Raw genomic sequence first — 27,500 nt, forward strand, 5'->3', positions numbered from 1 at the left:
TTCCATCGCATTTCCAACTGTACAGATGGTTTTCTCACAAAACAATGTGTGTTATATAGTGAGTGTGTCCACTCTGGTATTGTCACATGCACCAAATACAACAGGTGTAGGTAGACCTTACTGTGAGATGTTTACTTACAAGCCCTTAACCATGCAGTTGAAGAAATAGAGTTCATCAAATATTTACTAAATAAACTAAAGATTAAAAAATAGAGTCAATCAAAAAGTAACACAGGGGGTTCTGGTACCGAGTCAACGTGCGGGGGTACAGGTTAGTCCAGGTCATTTGTAAAGTAACACAGGGGGTTCTGGTACCGAGTCAACGTGCGGGGGTACAGGTTAGTCCAGGTCATTTGTAAAGTAACACAGGGGTTCCGGTACCGAGTCAACGTGCGGGGGTACAGGTTAGTCCAGGTCATTTGTAAAGTAACACAGGGGTTCCGGTACCGAGTCAACGTGCGGGGGTACAGGTTAGTCCAGGTCATTTGTAAAGTAACACAGGGGTTCTGGTACCGAGTCAACGTGCGGGGGTACAGGTTAGTCCAGGTCATTTGTAAAGTAACACAGGGGGTTCCGGTACCGAGTCAACGTGCGGGGGTACAGGTTAGTCCAGGTCATTTGTAAAGTAACACAGGGGGTTCCGGTACCGAGTCAACGTGCGGGGTACAGGTTAGTCCAGGTCATTTGTAAAGTAACACAGGGGGTTCCGGTACCGAGTCAACGTGCGGGGGTACAGGTTAGTCCAGGTCATTTGTAAAGTAACACAGGGGGTTCCGGTATCGAGTCAACGTGCGGGGGTACAGGTTAGTCCAGGTCATTTGTAAAGTAACACAGGGGGTTCCGGTATCGAGTCAACGTGCGGGGGTACAGGTTAGTCCAGGTCATTTGTAAAGTAACACAGGGGGTTCTGGTACCGAGTCAACGTGCGGGGGTACAGGTTAGTCCAGGTCATTTGTAAAGTAACACAGGGGGTTCCGGTACCGAGTCAACGTGCGGGGGTACAGGTTAGTCCAGGTCATTTGTAAAGTAACACAGGGGTTTCCGGTACCGAGTCAACGTGCGGGGTACAGGTTAGTCAAGGTCATTTGTAAATTAACACAGGGGGTTCCGGTACCGAGTCAACGTATAGAGGTCCTGGATGTCAGGAAGCTTGGCCCCAGTGATGTACTGGGCCGTACACACTACCCTTTGTAGCTCCTTACGGTCAGATGCCGAGCAGTTACCATACCAGGCGGTGATGCAACCAGTCAGGGTGTTCTCGATGGTGGAGTTGTAGAACGTTTTGAGGATCTGGAGACCCATGCCAAGTCTTTTCTCCTGAGGGGGAAAGGTGTTGTCGTGCCTCTTTGGTGTGTATGGACCATTTTAGTTTGTTGGTGATGTGGACACCAAGGAACTCTCGCCACGCTCCACTACAGCATTGCATCAGTTTATGGTGGTAAATAGACGGATATGAATAATATAGATGAGAAATCTCTTGGTAGATAGTGTGGTCTACAGCTTATCATGAGGTATTCAACCTAAGGCGAGCAATACCTTGAGACTTCTTTAATATTAGACATCGCGCACCAGCAGTTATTGGCAAATGCCCCTCGTCTTGCCAGACGTAGCTGCTCTGTCCTGCCAAAACACGGAGAAGCCAGCCAGCTCTATATTATCCTTGTCTTTGTTCAGCCAAGTCTCGGTGAAACATAAGATATGACAGTTTTTAATGTCTCGTTGGTAGGAAAGTCTTAATCGTAGACCGTACAGTTTGTTTTCCAATGACGTTGGCCAATAATACGGAGGGTAGTGGTGGTTTACCTACTAGTCTGCGAATTCTTACAAGGCGCCCAGCCCCCCCCCCATTCTTACAAGGCGCCCCCCCCCCCATTCTTACAAGGCGCCCAGCCCCCCGCCCCATTCTTACAAGGCGCCCAGCCCCCGCCCATTCTTACAAGGCGCCCAGCCCCCCCCATTCTTACAAGGCGCCCAGCCCCCCCCCCCCCCCTCCCCCCATTCTTACAAGGCTCCCAGACCCCACCCCCCATTCTTACAAGGCGCCCAGCCCCCCGCCCCACTCTTACAAGGCGCCCAGCCCCCCCCATTCTTACAAGGCGCCCAGCCCCCCCCATTTTTACAAGGCGCCCAGCCCCCCCATTCTTACAAGGCGCCCAGCCCCCCCCCTCCCCCATTCTTACAAGGCGCCCAGCCCCCACCCCACCATTCTTACAAGGCGCCCAGCCCCCCGCCCCATTCTTACAAGACGCCCAGCCCCCCCATTCTTACAAGGCGCCCAGCCCCCCCATTCTTACAAGGCGCCCAGCCCCACCCCCCCCCATTCTTACAAGGCGCCCAGCCCCCCATTCTTACAAGGCGCCCAGCCCCCCCCATTCTTACATGGCGCCCAGCCCCCCATTCTTACATGGCGCCCAGCCCCCCCCCCACCCCCATTCTTACAAGGCGCCCAGCCCCCCTCATTCTTACAAGGCGCCCAGCCACCCCCCATTCTTACAAGGCGCCCAGCCCCCCCATTCTTACAAGGCGCCCAGCCCCCCCATTCTTACAAGGTGCCCAGCCCCCCCCCCATTCTTACAAGGCGCCCAGCCCCCCCCCCATTCTTACAAGGCGCCCAGCCCCCCATTCTTACAAGGCGCCCAGCCCCCCCCTTTACTCCATCTTTTCTTCACGCTGATGATGGGGATTTGTCCAGTTCGAGGTGAGTAATACGCTGTTCTGATGTCCAGAAGCTCTTTTCGGTCATAAGAGACGGTAGCAGCATCGTTATGTAGCAAATGAGTTACACGAAAAAACTAACTAAATAGCACAGTTGGTTGGGAGCCCGTAAAACCGAGCAAGGTTATTTTTATTTGTCAAATGGCAGCCAAGCATTGATTATCATGTCACCAGAATAAGACCCTCAATATTTATTGGAAAGGAACATCAAGCTCATCACGTTGCACTTTCACCACAGAACAGCTCATAATAATGGCTGGAAAGGAGGAGATGGAATGGCAATGGAAACCATGTGTTGGATGTATTTGTTACCATTCCACGAATTCCGCTCCAGTCACTAGAACGAGCCCGTCCTCCCTAATGAAGGTGCTATACGAACCTCCTGTGACTTTCACAACATTGTCTTTCCATCTGGAGCCTAATAAACTGTGTGCTTTCCTGACGAGTCGTAGTGGGAGGACCACACAGCATGTCATCGCGGGACTCCAAGTTTACGATATGATGGTTATTGGATCAATATTTGCGCATAAAAGGGTTTCCGCTTCTCGCATAATTCATTTTACTGACACAAAAAGATCCCACCTCGTCTTGCGTATTTTCTTTTGTCGACATTTGGAAAGTTTGGCGAAGAATGTTTCGGTTTCCATCAGGCCATAAAAAGGTTGGATGGAAACCTTGTTTGTGATACCGAGAGAGAGAATGAGTGTGTCAGAAAGAGAGAGAAAGATTGGAACATTCTATCTTTCTATATCCTCCAGGTACCGTCAAGACCAAGAACAAGAAGGAGCTTCTGAATCCAGAGGAGGGGGAAGACGGTGGAGCTAATGGTTTTTATTACACAATTATTCATAACTTCATAATAATACCATGAAGAAGCTTTACAGTGTAAAACAGGGACCAGGCAACTGGTGACCCAGGGACCCCCATCATACGTTAGCAATTACAGTGTAAAACAGGGATCAGGCAACTGGTGACCCAGGGACCCCCATCATACGTTAGCAATTACAGTGTAAAACAGGGACCAGGCAACTGGTGACCCAGGGACCCCCATCATACGTTAGCAATTACAGTGTAAAACAGGGATCAGGCAACTGGTGACCCAGAGACCCCCATCATACGTTAGCAATTACAGTGTAAAACAGGGATCAGGCAACTGGTGACCCAGGGACCCCCATCATACGTTAGCAATTACAGTGTAAAACAGGGATCAGGCAACTGGTGACCCAGGGACCCCCATCATACGGGCTATTTTAAAGTCTATGTCAGAGACTTCAGTCATTTACTCAATGTTAGGAGTTGAGAAATTAGAAAGAAGATATTCTAATATTTTCCTACTGTAGGTATGTCAATCAAAATGTGTTTATTCTGTTGCTGCTAGCGATATTCATAAAACATTGAAATAATAAAAGTGTTAAATCAAGGTGGCCCAACTCAAGATATGTTAGTATCTAGTTCCATAGAGTTTTTTGAGTTCACTCAACTTTTTGTAGAAGTGTAAACTTGACATTTAAAGTTGGACAAAAATCAACGAGACAAGTTGGCAAAAATGTTGTTCCAACTTAACTAAAAAAGCTGGGCTAAAGTTCAATGAACTTGAAACACAGTTGAAATCTGAAGTTTAAATACACATTAGCCAAATACATTTAAACTCAGTTTTTCACATTTCCTGACATTTAATCCTAGTAGAAAGGAGAGTTTTAGGTCAGTTAGGATCACCACTTTATTTTTAGAATGTGAAATGTCAGAATAATAGTAGAGAGAATGATTTAGTTCAGCTTTTATTCCTTTCATCATATTCCTGGTGGGTCAGAAGTTTACATACACTCAATTCGTATTTGGTAGCATTGCCTTTAAATTGTTTAACTTGGGTCAACTATACCACCAGTATACTACTACTACATTACTACTATACTACTACTATACCACCAGTATACTACTAATATATTACTACTATACTACTACTATACCACCAGTATACTACTAATATATTACTACTATACTACTACTATACCACCGGTATACTACTAATATATTACTACTATACCACCGGTATACTACTAATATATTACTACTATACTACTACTATACCACCAGTATACTACTAATATATTACTACTATACTACTACTATACCACCGGTATACTACTAATATATTACTACTATACTACTACTATACCACCAGTATACTACTACTATACTACTACTATACCACCAGTATACGACTAATATATTACTACTATACTACTACTATACCACCAGTATACTACTACTATACTACTACCATACCACCAGTATACTACTAATATATTACTACTATACTACTACTATACCACCGGTATACTACTAATATATTACTACTATACTACTACTATACCACCAGTATACTACTACTATACTACTACTATACCACCAGTATACTACTAATATATTATTACTATACTACTACTATACCACCAGTATACTACTAATATATTACTACTATACTACTACTATACCACCGGTATACTACTAATATATTACTACTATACTACTACTATACCACCAGTATACTACTAATATATTACTACTATACTACTACTATACCACCGGTATACTACTAATATATTACTACTATACTACTACTATACCACCAGTATACTACTACTATATGCACAAAGTAAATGTCTTAACCGACTTGCCAAAACTATAGTTTGTTAACAAGAAATTTGTGGAGTGGTTGAGAAATGAGTTTTAATGACTCCAACCTAAGTGTATGTAAACTTCTGACTTCAACTGTACATTAAGACAAGGGAAGTGGAGTGGTTGAGAAATGAGTTTTAATGACTCCAACCTAAGTGTATGTAAACTTCTGACTTCAACTGTACATTAAGACAAGGGAAGTGGAGTGGTTGAGAAATGAGTTTTAATGACTCCAACCTAAGTGTATGTAAACTTCCGACTTCAACTGTACATTAAGACAAGGGAAGTGGAGTGGTTGAGAAATGAGTTTTAATGACTCCAACCTAAGTGTATGTAAACTTCCGACTTCAACTGTACATTAAGACAAGGGAAGTGGAGTGGTTGAGAAATTAGTTTTAATGACTCCAACCTAAGTGTATGTAAACTCCTGACTTCAACTGTACATTAAGACAAGGGAAGTGGAGTGGTTGAGAAATGAGTTTTAATGACTCCAACCTAAGTGTATGTAAACTTCTGACTTCAACTGTATGACAAACAAAATCCAAAGTAAAAATACTAAGCATAGAAATAGCACAGATAGAACGGCTCTACCGCTTATCAAACGTTGTTTTCCAGGCTTATGACAGATCTATAACTCTTCATCTTCTTCTAGGAGACCCGTTTGGCCGAGGTGGTCTACAGGATGGGTCCAACTACAATAGGAACGAGCGGCGGATCCGGTTCTTCATCCGTAAGATGGTGAAGACTCAGGCCTTCTACTGGACCGTCCTGAGTCTGGTGGGCCTCAACACCATGTGTGTGGCGGTGGTACACTATGAACAACCTGAGATCCTCTCCGACTTTCTCTGTGAGTAGATTTACATGCACACACACACACACATGAAAACACACACACACACACACATGAAAACACACACACACACACATGAAAACACACACACACACACACATGAAAACACACACACACACACATGAAAACACACACACACACACATGCAAACACAGCCACACACTCTCCATGATCACACACACACCTCACCTCAACACAATTTGCACTATGACCAGGCCTGAGATGCTGTCTGCCTTTTTCTGTGAGTCTCACACACACTTCCTGAACTGAAGTGATTATTCATGGCTAGTGTCCAGTCTAATTTCCATAAGATGTCTAGCTGATGAAGTCTATTAATCATGGAGAGTTATCATCACAGCAGTCTGCCATCATAGACTAGCTAGTGTCATTATTGATCTCCAGTCATCTAACCTGATTCTCTCTCTTCCCTTCCTCCTTCTCTACCCACTTTCTTGTTTGCTCCGTCTAAATCCCCCTTATTTCTTCCTGTCTCTCTCTCTCTCTCTCTCTCTCTCTCTCTCTCTCTCTCTCTCTCTCTCTCTCTCTCCTCTCTATCTCCCCCTCTATCTCTCTCTCTCTCTCTCCTCTCTCTCTCTCTCTCTCTCTCTCTCTCTCTCTCTCTCTCTCTCTCTCTCTCTCTCTCTCTCTCTCTCTCTCTCTCTCCCTCTCTCTCTCTTGCTCTCTCCCCTCTCTTTCTCTCTCCCCCCTCTCTCCCCCTCTCTCTCTCTCTCCAGTCTATGCAGAATTTATATTCCTGGGTCTGTTCATGTCAGAGATGTGTATTAAGATGTATGGCTTGGGGACAAGGCCCTACTTCAACTCCTCCTTCAACTGCTTTGACTGTGTTGTGAGTAGAGCTGTTACTCCTGCTGCTACTATATTACTACTATTTTACTACTATACTACTACTATACTGTTACTATATTACTACTATCTACTATATTACTACTATTCTACTACTATAACACCAGTATACTACTAATATATTACCACTATACTACCACTATACTACTATTATATTACTACTATATTACTACTATACTACTACCATACTACTACTATATTACTACTATACTACTACTATACTACTACCGTATTACTATATTACCACTACTGTTCTACTACCATAATACAACTATGTTACTATATTACTACTATTCTACAACCATACTAATACTACATTACTAAATTACTACTACTACATTACTACTGTTCTACTACTATACCACCAGTATACTACTACTATACTACTACTATACCACCAGTATACTACTGTCATATTACTACTATACTACTACTATACCACCAGTATACTACTGCCATATTACTACTATTCTACTACCATACTACTACATTACTAAATTACTACTACTACATTACTACTATACTCCTACTATACCACCAGTATACTACTGTTATACTACTACTATCCCACCAGTATACTACTACCATATTACTACTATACTACTACTATACCACCAGTATACTACTGCTATACTACTACTATCCCACCAGTATACTACTACCATATTACTACTATACTACTACTATACCACCAGTATACTACTACTATACTACTACTATACCACCAGTATACTACTACTATACTACTACTATACCACCAGTATACTACTGCCATTTTACTAATTTACTACTACTATACCACCCGTATACTACTACTGTACTCCTACTATACCACCAGTATAATACTACTATACTACCACTATACCACCAGCATACTACTGATATACTACTACTATACTACTACTATACCACCAGTATACTACTACTATACTACTGCTATGCCGCATGCATACTACCACTATACTACTACTATACCACCAGTATGTTACTACTATACTACTACTATACCACCAGTATACTACTACTATACTACCACTATACCACCAGTATACTACTACTATACCGCCAGTATACTACTGTCATATTACTACTATACTGCTACTATACCACCAGTATACTACTACTATACTACTACTATACCACCAGTATACTACTACCATATTACTACTATACTACTACTATACAACCAGTATACTACTGTCATATTACTACTATACTACTACTATACCACCAGAATACTACTACTATATTACTACTATACCATCAGTATACTACTGCCATATTACTACTATGCTACTACTATACCACCAGTATACTACTAATATACTACTACTATACCACCAGTACACTACTACCATATTACTACTATACTACTACTATACCATCAGTATACTACTGTCATATTACTACTATAATACTACTATACCACCAGTATACTACTGTCATATTACTACTATACTACTATACCACCAGTATACTACTATACTACTACTATACCACCAACATACTACTACTACTACTATACCACTACTATACTACTGCTATACTACCACTATACCACCAATATACTACAACTATACTACTACTATACCATCGGTATACTACTACTATACTACTACTATACCACCAGTATACTACTACTACTATACTACTACTATACCACCAGTATACTACTGTCATATTACTACTATACTACTACTATACCAGCAGTATACTACTACTATACTACTACTATACCACCAGTATACTGCTGCTATACCACCAGTATACTACTGCCATATTACTACTATACTGCTACTATACCACCAGTATACTACTAATATACTACTACTATACCACCAGTATACTACTACTGTACTAGTACTATACCACCAGTATAATACTACTATACTACCACTATACCACCAGCATACTACTAATATACTGCTACTATTCTACTACTATACCACCAGTATACTACTACTATACCGCACGTATACTACCAATATACTACTACTATACCACCAGTACACCACTACTATACTACTACTATACCATCAGTATACTACTGTCATATTACTACTATAATACTACTATACCACCAGTATACTACTGTCATATTACTACTATACCACCAGTATACTACTATAATACTACTATACTACTACTATACTACTACTATACCACCAGTATACTATTACTTTACTACTACTCTACCACCAGCATACTACTACTATACCACTAATATACTACTGCTATACTACTACTCTACCACCAGCATACTATTACTATACCACTAATATACTACTACTATACTACTACTATACCACCAGCATACTACTACTATACCACCAGTATACTACTGACATATTACTACTATACTACTACTATACCACCAGTATTTCACTACTATACTACTACTATGCTACTACTATACCACCATTATACTACTACTATACCACCAGTATACTACTACTATACTACTACTATACCACCAGTATGCTACTGTCATATTGCTACTATACTACTACTATGCCACCAGTATACTACTGTCATATTACTACTATACTACTACTATACCACCAGTATACTACTGTCATATTACTACTATACTACGACTATACCACCAGTATACTACTACTATACTACTACTATGCCACCAGTATACTACTGTCATATTACTACTATACTACTACTATACCACCAGTATACTACTACTATACTACTACTATACCACCAATGCACTAGCTGAACTATTTTGACTATGAAGTGACGATACATTTTTGTTTTTATCATTCAGAACCAGTCATTCAGAAACAGTGTTCTAATGTGTGTGTGTGTGTGTGTGTGTGTGTGTGTGTGTGTGTGTGTGTGTGTGTGTGTGTGTGTGTGTGTGTGTGTGTGTGTGTGTGTGTGTGTGTGTGTGTGTGTGTGTGTGTGTGTGTGTGTGTGTGTGTGTGTGTGTGTGTGTGTGTGTGTGTGTTAGGTGATCGTGGGCAGTATATTTGAGGTGATATACGCGGTCATTAAGCCAGGGACATCGTTTGGCATCAGTGTGTTAAGAGCCCTCCGACTGCTCAGGATCTTCAAAGTCACCAAGTGAGTCTCACACACACACGCAGGGTTGTTTGGCCTCTTCAGTCACCAAGGGATTCTGTGTTTCACCACTGCTACAGGCTCGTTGCATCATCAGCCTTTTTCCATCCTTTTCTCTTTTTCTCTCTTCTTCTGACTTTGTCATTTTCTCTATGTTTTTATGTTCCAGTCGGCCATCACTGCTGTCTGCCTTTGTCTCTCTTCCTCCCTTGCATTCTTCTCTTTCTCTGATCCAGCCAATTTGACAAAAAAGTGGTTTTGATGTCTTGATTTTTTTTTATGCCTGTCCACTAACCTCTCTCTTCCCCTTCTCCCTTTCTTTTTCTTCTTTCCTTCCTTCTCTCTCTCTCACCCCTCTTTCTCTCTCTCTCTCTCTCTCTCCCTCTCTCTCTCTCCCTCCTCTCTCTCTCTCTCTCTCTCTCTCTCTCTCTCTCTCTCTCTCTCTCTCTCTCTCTCTCTCTCTCTCTCTCTCTCTCTCTCTCTCTCTCTTTCCCCCCTTCTTTCTCTCTCCCCTCTCTCTCTCTCTCTCTCTCTCTCTCTCTCTCTCTCTCTCTCTCTCTCTCTCTCTCTCTCTCTCTCTCTCTCTCTCTCTCTCTCTCTCTCTCTCTCTCTCTCTCTCTCTCTCTCTTTCTCTCTTCTCCCTCCCCCTCTTTCTCATCCTCTCTCCTCATCCCTCTCTCCCTAGGTACTGGGCCCTCTACGTAACTTGGTGGTATCATTACTCAACTCTATGAAGTCCATCATCAGTTTGCTCTTCCTCCTCTTCCTCTTCATTGTCGTCTTTGCCCTTTTGGGCATGCAGCTCTTCGGTGGACAGTCAGTACACACACACATACACACACACAGGTTCACACGCACTCTGACACACACACACGCATATACATGCAGGAATCCACGGGCTGTTACGTACACATACATACACACAGGTTCACGTGCACGCTGACACACACACACACACACATATACATGCAGGAATCCAAGGGCTGTTACGTACACACCCACACACACACACATACATAGACAATGGGAGACAGGTAGACATGGGGCCAGTAACCCAAAGGTCGCTGGTTCGAATCCCCAGGCAGACTAGGTGAAAAATATGTTGATGTTCCCTTGAGTAAGGCACTTAACCCTAATTGCTCCTGTAAGTTGCTCTGGATAAGAATGTCTGTTAAATGACTGAAATGTCAAATGTAATACACACACACGCATAAACTGATGATGGACTTCATGGCGTGGAGAGAGAGACTTGAGGAACTGTCAACTCACAATGGACTTCCTTCTGTGTGGATCTGTCCGGACGTATCCATGATATATCATAATTTCTTGCACTTCTCTCTCGCTCGCTCCTCTCTCTCCCTTTGTCCCTCTCCCTCCTTCTCTCTTTCTCCCTCCCAGGTTCAACTTTGAAGGTGGCACACCGGCCACCAACTTTGACACCTTTCCTGCAGCTATAATGACAGTATTTCAGGTTAGACATTGGACCATTCTTTGGTGATACAGGGCGTTTTCACATGTGAAATTTGGTTACCTGGTTTGGTTTCCTGGTTCGGTTCCTGGCGCGTTTGTGAGAATTCTACATAATATGTTTTGCTTTGCCAAGACCTGAAAAGAACCGTTTGAGGGCGCGATTAGAAACATGTACCTTTGTCATGACGTCAGCGAGCCGGTTTACATCAGGCAGAGAAATTCCACGTGACTCGCGCTGCCGCATTACAATACCTGGTAGGTCCACTGGTCCTGCATCTCAGAACCGCTACTCACGCAGGGCCACGATTCGCTACAGCTACAAACGGGGTACCAAACACTCCAGGATTGGGATCCCACAGGGGGATGTGAGAGGGCCCATGCTGTAGGTTCTGTCTCATACCAAACACCTGTCTAGCTCTCTGTGCTTTTGCCACGGTAGTACAGCACTCTGGTCATTGTGTTCACGTCCTGTTTCTAGATTTGATTGGCTGCTCCAGCCTCTGACTCGTAGGACTTGCTTCTTATTGTATTTAGTTATCCTATTGGGTTTCTCTGACTAGCTTGACTCATGTTGTGTGAACACGCTTTGTGCGTTGATTAAGTGTGTAGTAACATCTTGTATTTTTCTCCCGTGAGTGTGCGCACATGCAAATGGCTCAACACTAGTGTTTTACTGTGCCATGGAAACTGTGCAGATTATGATGCGTGTCATGTATGATGATCTGTGTGCGTGTGTGTGTGTGTGTGTGTGTGTGTGTGTGTGTGTGTGTGTGTGTGTGTGTGTGTGTGTGTGTGTGTGTGTGTGTGTGTGTGTGTGTGTGTGTGTGTGTGTGTGTGTGTGTGTGTGTGTGTGTGTGTGTGTGTGTGTGCGCGCATGTGTGCGTGCGTGTGTGTGTGTGTGTGTGTGTGTGTGTGTGTGTGTGTGTGTGTGTGTGTGTGTGTGTGTGTGTGTGTGTGTGTGTGTGTGTGTGTGTGTGTGTGTGTGTGTGTGTGTGTGTGTGTGTGTGTGTGTGTGTGTGTGTGTGTGTGTGTGTGTGTTCAGATCCTGACGGGTGAAGACTGGAACATGGTGATGTATGATGGGATCAAGTCTCAGGGAGGAGTAAACAGTGGAATGGCCTACTCCGTCTTCTTCATAGTGCTCACACTCTTCGGCAACTGTATCCTGATGACCACGGCTCTATGCTGATACACACATAAACACACACATACACACAGAGACACATATAAATGCATACACACACGCACCACACACACACACATATAAATGCATTACACAAACACACACAGCACAGTTGAAGTCTCTCTATGGTGTGTGTGTGTAATGTGGCACGTAAGAACACACGTACAGACATTCTAGAGGAACACAAACAGAGGGAAGAGATACTCATCAGAATGTCATGGCTTGTGTCACAATGTTTCTGAGTTGGTCTTTTCAGTTCCTTAACCCTTCTGCTCTCAGACACCCTGCTGAATGTGTTCTTAGCTATCGCTGTGGACAATCTGGCCAATGCTCAGGAGTTGACCAAGGTACTGGACCACATTATACCTTACTTTACCTCACCTGGTTATAACCTTTCGAGAACTGTACATAACCTGGCTATAACTGTACATAACCTGGCTATGACTGTACATAACCTGGCTATAACTGTACATAACCTGGCTATGACTGTACATAACCTGGCTATGACTGTATGGGTGAAGTTATCCTTATACTCTATGCTGATCTTGGGTCAGTTTTGCGTTAGGATTTGGGGATGGCAAGCTGATCCTAGTTGCACAATTCTGGTAACTTTCCCCAAATTCCCAGGGTTTTCCAGGATTCCTGGATTTCCTGCTTATGCTCTCCTAATTCCAGGAACTTTCAACAAGTATTTCTGGAAAACTAGGGAATTTTGTGAATTATACTGTACTGTTTTACTCTTCTACTGAGCCTGCCTACCACTGACTGGACCAGGCGATAGACCTTATTCAGACATTGTTAATTGACTAATGTTCGACACCCCACTAGCTGTCAATGATAGAACACACAGACTGAATAAGGTCTATTTAATATGGCTAATGCTCTCTCTTTCTCTCTCTCGACTCTTTCTCTCTCCCGCTCTTTCTTTTCTTCTCGCTTTCTCTCTCTCACTTTCTTTATCTTTCTCTCTTTCTCTATTTCTCTCTCGCTCTCTCCCCCTCTCTCTCTCTCTCTCTCTCTCTCTCTCTCTCTCTCTCTCTCTCTCTTTTATCTCTCTCCATTTATTTCCCTCCCTCCAGGATGAGGAGGAGCAAGAAGAGGCAGCTAATGCCAAGACAACCCTGCAGAAGGCCAAGGAGGTGGCTGAAGTTAGTCCTCTGTCTGCCGCTAACCTCTCCATCGCTGCGTGAGTAGAGTATCTATCTATCTATCTATCTATCTATCTATCTATCTGTCTGTCTGTCTGTCTGTCTGTCTGTCTGTCTGTCTGTCTGTCTGTCTGTCTGTCTGTCTGTCTGTCTGTCTGTCTGTCTGTCTGTCTGTCTGTCTGTCTGTCTGTCTGTCTGTCTGTCTGTCTGTCTGTCTATCTATCTGTCTGTCTTTATTTATCTATATTCTATCTATCTATATCTATCATCTATTTATTTATCTATATTCTATCTATATTCTATCTATCTATATTCTATCCATCTATCTATATATATTATTTCTATCTATCTATCTATCTATCTATCTATCTATCTATCTATCTATCTATCTATATATCTATACTTTATCATCTATATATATTCTATCTGTCTATATTCTATCTATATTATATAGATATATCTATCCATATTCTATCTATATTCTATCTATATTATATCTATCTGTCTGTTGCTAGATCTGTGGTTATTTCAGTTGTGTCACATATGAAAGCAAATATACTGATACACTGGTAAGACACACACACACACACACACACACACACACACACACACACACACACACACACACACACACACACACACACACACACACACACACACACACACACACACACACACACACACACACACACACACACACACACACACACACACACACACACACACACACACACAGTACATCAGTACTCAGTCTAATGTACACTCCAACACTCTACTCAATCCGACCAACACACACTTCAAGACTCAATCTGACGCTCACTCCATCTCCCACTCGACCTAAATCTCCGTAGCCACTGACCTAGGCTTCTTCAACTTTAATCACAGTCATCATCGAGAGAGGTACAAGGTTAAATACACTACAGTAATTATGAGAAGGAGGTTAAATACACTATACTAGTTATGAGAAGGAAGCATAGTTAAATACACTATACTAGTTATGAGAAGGAAGCATAGTTAAATACACTATACTAGTTATGAGAAGGAAGCATAGTTAAATATACTCATTTGAGCTTCGAGGAGTGGCAAGGTCCTATTAAAAAACGTACGAAGCATCATCGAATTTGACAGTGAGTGAGACGTAGCACTAAGACGTAATTCCACCCTAATTCCATTCAGAGTCAATGGAAACGAGCTAAGTGGCTACGCGGCAACGCTAGCGGGCAAAGACAGACTACAGCCAGAAGAATGGCATCTTCTTATCATCAAAGACAGTGACAGGAAAAGGAAATAGTTTCTACTGAAATTCTGTGGCCCTTTGAAATGTTTGATGTGCCCTTGTGTGTGTGTGTGTGTGTGTGTGTGTGTGTGTGTGTGTGTGTGTGTGTGTGTGTGTGTGTGTGTGTGTGTGTGTGTGTGTGTGTGTGTGTGTGTGTGTGTGTGTGTGTGTGTGTGTGTGTGTGTGTGTGTGTGTGTGTGTGTGTGTGTGTGTGTGTGTTCCATTGTCTGCTGTTTCTGCAAGGAGAAGCAGATTTGACATAAGCCCCTCCAGGCCTTTATAAAAAGTCCTTACCCGGTACTCTGCGCCTGTCTTAGTGGTTTTTTACACGGAGAACAATAGGTTTAGTCATGTCTTAGAGGACGTAGGGGATGGGACGGAGGAGCGAGAGTGTGTGTACATTTCCCTGCTATACATTAACAATACTGTAGACACACACATTCAAGGTGCCATATATCAGATGCTAATGCCTTTGACTTGGTGGTGGTGATTTAAACAGAGGCACAAACACATTACTCCAACAACCAAACCCCTCCAAACGCTCTTCTAAATGTTGTCATAGGACCAGTATCGCCATACTACGACACCTGATTTTCCACGGCAGGAAGGAAATCAGACAGCAGACTAAACTCTTTGGTCCTGTAAAATATAGTGTGTTATAGCTTGAAATAGAAACATGTGACTCTGGGTGACATCATAACGCTGTTTCTTTCCAACAGGAGAAACTTACATTTGTTTTACCAAATTTCTATCCGCATGTTAAACGTGCAACCAGAGGAAAGACAACTCTAGACCACCTTTACTCCACACACAGAGATGTTAAACGTGCAACCAGAGGAAAGACAACTCTAGACCACCTTTACTCCACACACAGAGATGCGTACAAAGCTCTCCCTCAATTTGGCAAATCTGACCAGAATTCTATCCTCCTGATTCCTGCTTACGAGCAAAAATCTAAGCAGGAAGCACCAGTGACTCGGTCTATAAAAAAGTGGTCAGATGAAGCAGATGCTATTGGACTGTTTTGCTCCACAGACTGGAACACATTCCGGGATTCCTCCGATGGCATTGAGGAGTAGACCACATCAGTCACGGGCTTCATCAATAAGTGTATCGATGACGTCGTCCCCACAGTGACCGTACGTACATACCCCAACCAGAAGCCATGGATTACAGGCAACATCCGCACGGAGCTAAAGGCTAAAGCTGCCGCTTTCAAGGAACGGGACTCTAACCCGGAAGCTTATAAGAATTCCCGCTATGCACCCCGACGAACCATCCAATAAGCAAAGTGTCAATACAGGACGTACTACACTGGCTCCGATGCTCGTTGGATGTGGCAGGGTTTGAAAACCATTACAGACTACAAAGGGAAGCACAGCCTAGAGCTGTCCAGTAACACAAGCCTACCAGACTAGCTAAACTACTTCAATGATCGCTTCGAGGGAAATAACACTGAAACATGCATGAGAGCACCAGCTGTTCTGGACGACTGTGTGATCATGCCCCCCGCAGCCAACGTGATTAAGACCTTTAAACAGGTCAACATTCACAAGGCTGCAGGGCCAGACAGATTACCAGGATGTGTACTACGAGCATGCGCTGACCAACTGGCAAGTGTCTTTACTGACATTTTCAAACTCTCCCTGTCCGAGTCTATAATAACAAAATATTTTAAGCCGAACACCATAGTCCATGTGCCCAAGAACACTAAGGTAATCTGCCTAAATGACTCCTGACCCGTAGCACTCTGTAGCCATGAAGTGCTCACATCAACGCCATAATCCCAGACAGTCTAAACCTACTCCAATGTGCATACCACCCCAACAGATCCAGAGATTATGCAATCTCTATTTCACTCCACACTGCCCTTTCCCACCTGGACAAAAAGAACACATATGTGTGAATGCTATTCATTGACTACAGCTCAGCGTTCAACACCATAGTGCCCACGAAGCTCATCACTAAGCTAAGGACCCTGGAACTAAACACCTCCCTTTTGCAACTTGATCCTGGACTTCCTGACGGGCCACCCCAGATGGTGAGGGTAGGCAACAATACATCCGCCACACTGGTCCTCAACACTGGGGCCCCTCAGGGTGCGTGCTCAGCCCACTCCTGTACTCCCTGTTCACTCATGACTGCATGGCCAGGCACGACTCCAACACCATCATTAAGTTTGCAGATGCACAACAGTGGTAGATCACCAACAACAATGAGACAGCCTATAGGGAGGAGGTCAGAGACCTGGCCGTGTGGTGCCAGGGCAACAACCTCTCCCTCAACGTGATCAAGACAAAGGAGATACTGTGGACTACAGGAATGGAGGACTGAGCACGCCCCCCATTCTCATCAACGGGGCTGTCCATTTACACCACTGCTACTCTCTGTTATTACCTATGCATAGTCACTCTACCTACATGTACATATGGGGCGGCAGGTAGCCTAGTGGTTAGATCGTTGGACTTGTAACCGAAAGGTTGCAAGATCTAATCCCCGAGCTGGGGATTCTGCCCCTGAACAAGGCAGTTAACCCACTGTTCCTAGGACGTCATTAAAAATAAGTATTTATTCTTAACTGACTTGCTTAGTTAAATAAAGGAAAAATTACCTTGACTAACCAGTGCCCCTGCATACTGCTCTTTAACTACTTGTAACTTTTATTTATTATTCTTATTCATATTTTTTAACTGCATTGTTGGTTAGGGGCTTGTAAGTAAGCATTTCACTGTTGTATTCGGCGCATGTGACTAATAAAATGTAGTTTGGTTTGAAGCTTTATGTTGTGTTTTCTTGTGAGACTGGTGTCATGACAACCCTAGTCTCTTCTAAACGTTGTCTAAAGGTTATTTAAACATGGGAAGGTTATAGCAACACTGTTTTTATACACCCCACCTACCGGTAACTAACCCTCCTCACACTAACTCACTCTTCTAAACGTTGTCTAAAGGTTATTTAAACATGGGAAGGTTATAGCAACACTGTTTTTATACACCCCACCTACCGGTAACTAACCCTCCTCACACTAACTCACTCTTCTAAACGTTGTCTAAAGGTTATTTAAACATGGGAAGGTTGTAGCAACGCTGTTTTTATACACCCCACCTACCGGTAACTAACCCTCCTCCAAACCAACCCTCCCCCTTCTTCCTACACGAACACACTAACTCACTCTTCTAAACGTTGTCTAAAGGTTGTCGGAAGGTTCTGTAAATGTTCTGAGAAGGTTTACCACATCTTCTTACACGAACTGCCAGGACTCACTCTTTCACTCTTGTGAATGTTGTATATAGTAGAGGTGGAGGGAGGACATTGTTTTTATCCGATTCACCTTCCTAACACCCCTATTTCTCATGACACTAACAACACTCTGACGTTGTAGACAGAAAGAAAAAAAAGGAAATGTTGCGAGGAGGTTGTATATAAACGTTGTGTACGGTAGAAGCGGTGGGAGGAAGGTTGTGGCGGCGTTGTTTTTATGTCGGCTGTGTCGCTCCCTCCCTCCTTGTCTCCTCTTCAGAGTGACAGTAATAAAAACTGAGCGTATCGATGCCACAGGGAATGTGCTTGACTGGTATTTACTCCTTTATCTCATTTTACACTTGACTTTTTTCTTTTGGACTTTTTATTTGATCTTTTCCTCATCCATCCTTTTGTGATGTTGTTTTTCCTTTATTTTTGAAGTTTGTGTCGTTCTTTTGTTTTTTTTTCAGTCTGTCTTTCCGTGCTGTTTCATGATTTAGGGTTGCAACATTCTAAAAACCTCCGGGGGTAAAACATACATATATTTGAACATTTCCAGTTGGAATATTCCAGTTGGGATTTCTGGAAAACCTGGGAACTTTGGGAACGTTTTTGTGTTTTGCCAATCCTAATTCCTGATCCTTGTTTTGGTGTTTGTTTGTTCACCTCTGGCTGGCTGTCATTTTGTTAGTAGGTGTGATAAGCTGGCTAGCTGGGGTTGTTGGGGTCAATTCCACTTTCAATTCAGTAGATTCAAAAGGATGAATTGAAATGTCATATTTGAATTGAAAACTGACCATTCTTTTCTATGAGGCTTTGTCATCATTCACGTCTAGAATGATCTGAAATATCTGAATGGTTGTAGGTAAGAGGTGTTAGTGAGGTACTCGAGGGGAAGTACAGGAGGGGTCATTTGGGAGGGGGGGTGGGGGTGCAGTTGGGGGGGGGGGCTGAAGGCTGTAACACATTTCACCCCCCTACCTTCTCAAAAGTCCATGGCTATGTCTTCGTCTCTGTCTTTGTCTCTGTCTTTGTCTCGCAAGAAGGGAATCGTTTGTATACATTGAAACAAACTGTTTGAGATTTTGTTGATATAATGTTTGTAAAATAATGTGGTTAAAAATTCAACAAACAAAAAGGCTTATTCAACAAAATCTTGTAATAAACAATTTATGTGTAAAAACGACCTTAATTTGAGGTATCTGTCGATGTTTTGGCACTTCCATCATAATCATCTTCACCACCATCATCATCGTAATCATCATCACAGCAACCTCTGCAGTGTATTCCTATGTGGGCTACAAGGACTCTTCTCACTGGCTGTCTGTCTGCTGTTGGGTCTATGACATCATCGCTTAGAGGGGCTGGGAGAAAAAAAACATCTAGTTATCTCTTCTATCTCGTCTAGAAACATTCACAACTGATCCCCTTCTCCTCTCTTCTTTCTTATGCCTATCTTCCTCTCCGTATCTTCTTCTTCTACACTTCCTCTCTCTCTCTCTTTCTTTCTTTCTTCCTTATTTTCTTTCTTGTTTTCTCTCCCCACAGTAAGGAGCAGCAGAAGAATAATAAGGCTGGTGGTAAATCCGTGTGGGAACAGAGGACCAGTGAGATAAGGAGACAGAACCTGATGACCAGCAGAGAGGCCCTGTACAACGAGATGGACACGGAGGACTGGAAGGTCAGGGGAGAGGGGGAAGGAGAGGTGAGAGACACGGAGGACTGGAAGGTCAGGGGAGAGGGAGGGAGAGGTGAGAGACACGGAGGACTGGAAGGTCAGGGGAGAGGGGGAGGGAGAGGTGAGAGACACGGAGGACTGGAAGGTCAGGGGAGAGGGGGAGGGAGAGGTGAGAGACACAGAACACTGGAAGGTCAGGGGAGAGGGGGAGGGAGAGGTGAGAGACACAGAACACTGGAAGGTCAGGGGAGAGGGGGAGGGAGAGGTGAGAGACACAGAACACTGGAAGTACAGGGGAGAGGGGGAGGGAGAGGTGAGAGACGGAACACTGGAAGGTCAGGGGAGAGGGGAGGGAGAGGTGAGAGACGGAACACTGGAAGGTCAGGGGAGAAGAGGAGGGAGAGGTGAGAGACACAGAACACTGGAAGGTCAGAGGAGAGGGGAGGGGGAGAGGTGAGAGACACAGAACACTGGAAGGTCAGGGGAGAAGGGGAGGGAGAGGTGAGAGACACAGAACACTGGAAGGTCAGAGGAGAGGGGGAGGGAGAGGTGAGAGACACAGAACACTGGAAGGTCAGGGGAGAAGAGGAGGGAGAGATACAGAACACTGGAAGGTCAGGGGAGAAGAGGAGGGAGAGGTGAGAGACACAGAACACTGGAAGGTCAGGGGAGAAGGGGAGGGAGAGGTGAGAGACACAGAACACTAGAAGGTCAGGGGAGAAGAGGAGGGAGAGGTGAGAGAGACAGAACACTGGAAGGTCAGGGGAGAAGAGGAGGGAGAGGTGAGAGACACAGAACACTGGAAGGTCAGGGGGGAACACTGGAAGGTCGGGGGGAAGAGGAGGGAGAGATACAGAACACTGGAAGGTCAGGGGAGAAGAGGAGGGAGAGGTGAGAGACACAGAACACTGGAAGGTCAGGGGAGAAGAGGAGGGAGATACAGAACACTGGAAGGTCAGGGGAGAAGAGGAGGGAGAGGTGAGAGACACAGAACACTGGAAGGTCAGGGGAGAAGGGGAGGGAGAGGTGAGAGACACAGAACACTAGAAGGTCAGGGGAGAAGAGGAGGGAGAGGTGAGAGAGACAGAACACTGGAAGGTTAGGGGAGAAGAGGAGGGAGAGGTGAGAGACACAGAACACTGGAAGGTCAGGGGGGAAGAGGAGGGAGAGGTGAGAGACACAGAACACTGGAAGGTCAGGGGGAAGAGGAGGGAGAGATACAGAACACTGGAAGGTCAGGGGAGAAGAGGAGGGAGAGGTGAGAGACACAGAACACTGGAAGGTCAGGGGAGAAGAGGAGGGAGAGGTGAGAGACACAGAACACTGGAAGGTCAGGGGAGAAGAGGAGGGAGAGGTGAGAGACAGAGAACACTGAAAGGTCAGGGGAGAAGAGGAGGGAGAGGTGAGAGACAGAACACTGGAAGGTCAGGGGAGAAGAGGAGGGAGAGGTGAGAGATACAGAACACTGGGAGGTCAGGGGAGAATAGGAGGGAGAGGTGAGAGATACAGAACACTGGGAGGACAGGGGAGAAGAGGAGGGAGAGGTGAGAGACAGAACACTGGAAGGTCAGGGGAGAAGAGGAGGGAGAGGTGAGAGATACAGAACACTGGGAGGTCAGGGGAGAAGAGGAGTGAGAGGTGAGAGAGACAATAAAACTGAGACACTTCACAGTCCTTTTTTACTGTCTAGTTATGCATGTCAGTACAGTGTAACTTCAACAGTAACTAATCCTACAGTGTAAATGTAGTGTAGAAAATAGTCACTATGATTGTAGTACTGTACTGAATGATTACACAGTAATAACAACACTGTAGTGTAATATGTTACCCATAGAGCCGCAGATAAACTTATACTGTGTATATACAGTACAAGTCAAAGGTTTTAGAATACCTACTCCTTCAAGGGTTTTTCTTTATTTTTACATTGTAGAATAATAGTGAAGACATCAACACTATGAAATATCACATATGGAATCATGTTGTAACCAAAAAAGTGTTAAACTAATCAAAATATATTTCATATTTGAGATTCTTCAAATAGCCACCCTTTGCCTTGATGACAGCTTTCCACACTCTTGGCATTTGCAATCACCAGGAGTCAACTGTGTGTATATATATAGTAGTTCAGCAAACCTGAGAATTATGGTTCATAATGGTCGCTGTATTGGTGCCTATGGTTTATAATGAACCCCATATTGGTACCTATGGTTTATAATGAACCCCATATTGGTGCATATGGTTTATAATGAACCCCATGTTGGTACCTATGGTTTATAATGAACCCCATGTTGGTACCTATGGTTTATAATGAACCCCATATTGGTACCTATGGTTTATAATGAACCCCATATTGGTACCTATGGTTTATAATGAACACCATGTTGGTACCTATGGTTTATAATGAACCCCATGTTGGTGCCTATGGTTTATAATGAACCCCATGTTGGTACCTATGGTTTATAATGAACACCATATTGGTGCATATGGTTTATAATGAACCCCATATTGGTACCTATGGTTTATAATGAACCCCATATTGGTGCCTATGGTTTATAATGAACCCCATATTGGTGCCTATGGTTTATAATGAACCCCATATTGGTGCATATGGTTTATAATGAACCCCATATTGGTACCTATGGTTTATAATGAACCCCATATTGGTGCCTTGGTTATAATGAACCCCATATTGGTACCTATGGTTTATAATGAACACCATGTTGGTACCTATGGTTTATAATGAACCCCATATTGGTACCTATGGTTTATAATGAACACCATGTTGGTACCTATGGTTTATAATGAACCCCATATTGGTACCTATGGTTTATAATGAACACCTATGGTTTATAATGAACCCCATATTGGTACCTATGGTTTATAATGAACACCATATTGGTACCTATGGTTTATAATGAACAACACCTATGGTTTATAATGTTGGTACCTATGGTTTATAATGAACCCCTATGGTTTATAATGGTACCTATGGTTTATAATGAACCCCATATTGGTACCTCTGATTCAGAGGGGTTGGGTTAAATGCGGAAGACACATTTCAGTTGAATGCATCCAGTTGTACAACTGACTAGGTATCCCCCCTTTACCTTTATGGTTTATAATGGACACTATGTTGGTGCCTATGGTTTATAATGGACACCATGTTGGTGCCTATGGTTTATAATGGACCCCATGTTGGTGCCTATGGTTTATAATGAGCACCATATTGGTGCCTATGGTTTATAATGGACCCCATGTTGGTGCCTATGGTTTATAATGGACACCATGTTGGTGCCTATGGTTTATAATGGACACCATGTTGGTGCCATATGGTTTATAATGAACCCCATAATGGTGCCTATGGTTTATAATGAACCCCATGTTGGTGCCTATGGTTTATAATGGACACCATATTGGTACCTATGGTTTTATAATGGTTTATAATGGACATGTTGGTGCCTATGGTTTATAATATGTTGGTGCCTATGGTTTATAATGGACCCCATGTTGGTGCCTATGGTTTATAATGGACATGTTGGTGCCGATGTTGGTGCCTATGGTTTATAATGGACATGGACCCCATGTTGGTGCCTATGGTTTATAATGGTGTTGGTGCCTATGGTTTATAATGGACCCCATGTTGGTGCCTATGGTTTATAATGGACCCTGTTGGTGCCTATGGTTTATAATGGACCCCATGTTGGTGCCTATGGTTTATAATGGACACCATGTTGGTGCCTATGGTTTATAATGGACCCCATGTTGGTGCCTATGGTTTATAATGGACCCCATGTTGGTGCCTATGGTTTATAATGGACCCCATGTTGGTGCCTATGGTTTATAATGGACACTATGGTTTATAATGGTGTTGGTGCCTATGGTTTATAATGGACACCTATGGTTTATAATGGACCCCATGTTGGTGCCTATGGTTTATAATGGACACCGTGTTGGTGCCTATGGTTTATAATGGACCCCATGTTGGTGCCTATGGTTTATAATGGACCCCATGTTGGTGCCTTGGTGCCATGTTGGTGCCTATGGTTTATAATGGACCCCATGTTTTATAATGGACCCCATGTTGGTGCCTATGGTTTATAATGGACCCCATGTTGGTGCCTATGGTTTATAATGAACCCCATGGTTTATAATGGACCCCCATGTTGGTGCCTATGGTTTATAATGGAACCCCATGTTGGTGCCTATGGTTTATAATGGACCCCATGTTGGTGCCTATGGTTGCAAAGGGAGGATATATTACTGGAACTTTGGAATTTTGCCGGTAAACTACCAGAATTTCTGTGTGACCTTATCACATGTAAAATATATTGAATAATCAAATAAGATGATTTGAAAATAAAAAATAGAATGACTAAACTGTAAGACATTGTCCTAAAAATAAAGAATCAACTTAGTGAATACCACTGGTGTTTAATATGAGTTTCAGCATAATATATCATTTCATTATTTCTTTACACGTTTATTTATTCTACTGTGTCAACGTTGTAAATGTTCCAAACTGGGGGCTGGTGTGAAAGAAGTCAACAGTTGGAAGAGTTGCAGAGTTAATTGAAAATAACGCCGTTGTTGATTAAATGCTTTTTCCATTAACTAGGCTATTTTCTCTTGAACCATATGGTCTATCCACTAGAAACTTATGGACAATATGTGAATAAATGTTTTATTACGTTATTCACCTCTGAATGACCAAAGTTACCATAGATTGTCATAGCTTACCTGTTAATTACCAAAATTACAGACGATTCCGGTAACTTTGGTAAATTACTGGTAGCTATTGGTGCCAAAAATGTCCCACTAGTTACATCCACAATTAGAACCGTTGGTGACAAAATGGCGGACTGTTTGCTAAACTCTGTATATCTCTGGTTCTAGGAGTAGGGCTCAGGAAAGGAGAAAGGATTTGAGTTAGAAGAGAATAAATGTAGGGTTTTCTTTATTTATGGAAGAATCTTAACTTGAGGTCCACGTGTTTGGATTCTGCCCTTGTTGTTTGCCTTTATAAAGTAACTTATTGCCTTGTTGTTTGCCTTTATAAAGTAACTTATTGCCTTGTTGTTTGCCTTTATAAAGTAACTTATTGCCTTGTTGTTTGCCTTTATAAAGTAACTTATTGCCTTGTTGTTTGCCTATATAAAGTAACTTATTGATCCCGTTTCTGAAGATAACATCATTACCATCCTTAACCCCCTCCCTCCCCAGGTGTCGTACCCCCATCGTGCTGGGGACATGAAGACCCACCTGGACCGTCCGCTGGTGGTCAACCCCCAGGACAACCGCAACAACAACACCAACAAGACCCGGCCCGGAGAGCCCCCTCTAGACCCGCAGGACACCTCTGGGCCAGCAGAGGGCTGAAGAATACATCAGACGCCAGGCCTGCTACCATCAGAGGAACAGGGGGGGTCAACCAAGGGGAGGTAGTGGCCCAGAGAGAGAAGCCCGTCTGGGGCACGGGGGGAGCAGATTGTCCCTGCAGACGCTGGAGGGTATTGAAGAAAGAAGGGACCATGGAAGGAGATGTAGGCATAAAGAAGGGAAGGAGGGGAGGAGTGTGTCACCGCATTATAGCGAGGGAGGAGTGGGGGATGAGAAGAGGAGGCACAGGAGGGTTAGGAGGGAGGGGGAGGAGGGAGGGAGAAGGCATAAGTGTAAGGGGACAGAAGGGGTAGTGGTAGGGGAGGGGGGTGAGGTAGAGACGGAGGGGAGGAGGCCGAGGCGTCATCGGCATGGAGAGAGGAGCCGACAGCATCGAGTTAGAAAGTGAGTGACAGAGGATCCGTGTGTCTGTGTCTGAATCTGTCAATATCAAACCTGATGTTTCCTTTGGGGATCAAAGTGTTGTACACTACCGTTCAAAAGGTTGGGGTCACTTACAAATGTCCTGGTTTCCATGACAACATACAGGAAATGAGGTGCAAAATGAATAGGACATATAGTCAAGACATTGACAAGGTTTTAAATAATTATTTTTAATTGAGATAATAATTGTGTCCTTCAATAATATAATAAAAGAATCCTCAATTTGCAGCAATTACAGCCTTGCAGACCTTTGGCATTCTAGTTGTCAATTTGCTGAGATAATCTGAAGAGATTTCACCTCATGCTTCCTGAAGCACCTCCCACAAGTTGGATTGGCTTGATGGGCACTTCTTACGTACCATACGGTCAAGCTGCTCCCACAACAGCTCAATAGGGTTGAGATCCGGTGACTGTGCTGGCCACTCCATTATAGACAGGATACCAGCTGACTGCTTCTTCCCTAAATAGTTATTGCATAGTTTGGAGCTGTGCTTTGAGTCATTGTCCATTGTCTGTACGCCTATGTAGATATTCTGCCTTTTCCAACATTAACAATGTCTACACTGTATTTCTGATCAATTTGATGTTATTTTAATGAACTTTTTTTTGTTTCATTCATTTCTAAGTGACCCCAAACTTTTAAACGGTGGTGTAGATTGCTATTGATTTGTCGAAGCCAGTGTCCTGTACTGTATGTCATTAAATGAGCAGCATAGTAACTATGTTTTTTCAAGATGTCACTGTCCTTGCACCTGCCTCCCCCAAACTCTACCCCCTCTCACTCTTCCTCTCTTTCCCTCTCCCTCCCTCTCCGCCCACCCCCCATCCCTCCATCAGAGACCACCACTGCAGTGGCCCCAACCTCTCCACCGCACGGCCCATCCTCAGACAGGACAGTCAGTACAGGGAAGACCTAGACAACCTACTCAACAACAGCAAACTACACGACCACACCCTCCACCCGCTGCCCCCAGACCACCCTGACCTTGTGAATAACCTCCTGAACCGCAGTGTGACAGCAGACACACACCACCATAGTATGGACAGTCTAATTCTGACCAGTATGGCCAAGCCGGCTCATACGGTCGTGGATATGATGCCTCCTGTCTATCCATATCCCTCCACCAATGCCATCCTGCAAGGTGGGTGGGTGTGTGTGGGGGAAGACGGTGTGGTGTGTGTGTGTGTGTGTGTGTGTGTGTGTGTGTGTGTGTGTGTGTGTGTGTGTGTGTGTGTGTGTGTGTGTGTGTGTGTGTGTGTGTGTGTGTGTGTGTGTGTGTGTGTGTGTGTGTGTGTGTGTGTGTGTGTGTGTGAGTTTATGTATGGGTGGTGAATGTACTATTTTGGATCATTCTAATACTTTGACACTCTCTCTTGACTCTCTTCAACTCTCTCTCTCTCTCTCTTCATCTCTCTCTCTCTCGCTCTCTCCTATTTTCCTCTCTTCATCTCAGTGAACAAGAATGCTAACACAGACCAGAAAAAGAAGGATGAGGAGA

General features: G+C 43.6%; 1 protein-coding gene across 1 annotated transcript in view; it reads left to right on the forward strand.

Annotated features, from left to right (window-relative positions):
- The window catches only part of LOC124017330 (voltage-dependent P/Q-type calcium channel subunit alpha-1A-like), a gene marked incomplete at both ends in the record, with an annotated part of 87,810 nt that overhangs the window by 20,527 nt on the left and 39,783 nt on the right, over positions 1 to 27,500 (forward strand). The window contains 17 exon segments of the mRNA XM_046332585.1: positions 3,474 to 3,542; positions 6,047 to 6,241; positions 6,979 to 7,091; positions 10,074 to 10,186; positions 10,869 to 10,876; positions 10,879 to 10,999; positions 11,582 to 11,654; positions 12,696 to 12,813; positions 13,116 to 13,183; positions 13,916 to 14,022; positions 18,781 to 18,834; positions 20,052 to 20,208; positions 25,402 to 25,530; positions 25,532 to 25,721; positions 25,824 to 25,962; positions 26,839 to 27,143; positions 27,456 to 27,500. The exon segment at positions 27,456 to 27,500 is cut by the window's right edge and continues 94 nt beyond it. Of these exon segments, the coding sequence (XP_046188541.1) occupies positions 3,474 to 3,542; positions 6,047 to 6,241; positions 6,979 to 7,091; positions 10,074 to 10,186; positions 10,869 to 10,876; positions 10,879 to 10,999; positions 11,582 to 11,654; positions 12,696 to 12,813; positions 13,116 to 13,183; positions 13,916 to 14,022; positions 18,781 to 18,834; positions 20,052 to 20,208; positions 25,402 to 25,530; positions 25,532 to 25,721; positions 25,824 to 25,962; positions 26,839 to 27,143; positions 27,456 to 27,500 (2,004 nt within the window).

Source organism: Oncorhynchus gorbuscha, unplaced genomic scaffold (assembly GCF_021184085.1).
Source record: "Oncorhynchus gorbuscha isolate QuinsamMale2020 ecotype Even-year unplaced genomic scaffold, OgorEven_v1.0 Un_scaffold_1866, whole genome shotgun sequence".
NCBI lineage: Eukaryota > Metazoa > Chordata > Actinopteri > Salmoniformes > Salmonidae > Oncorhynchus > Oncorhynchus gorbuscha.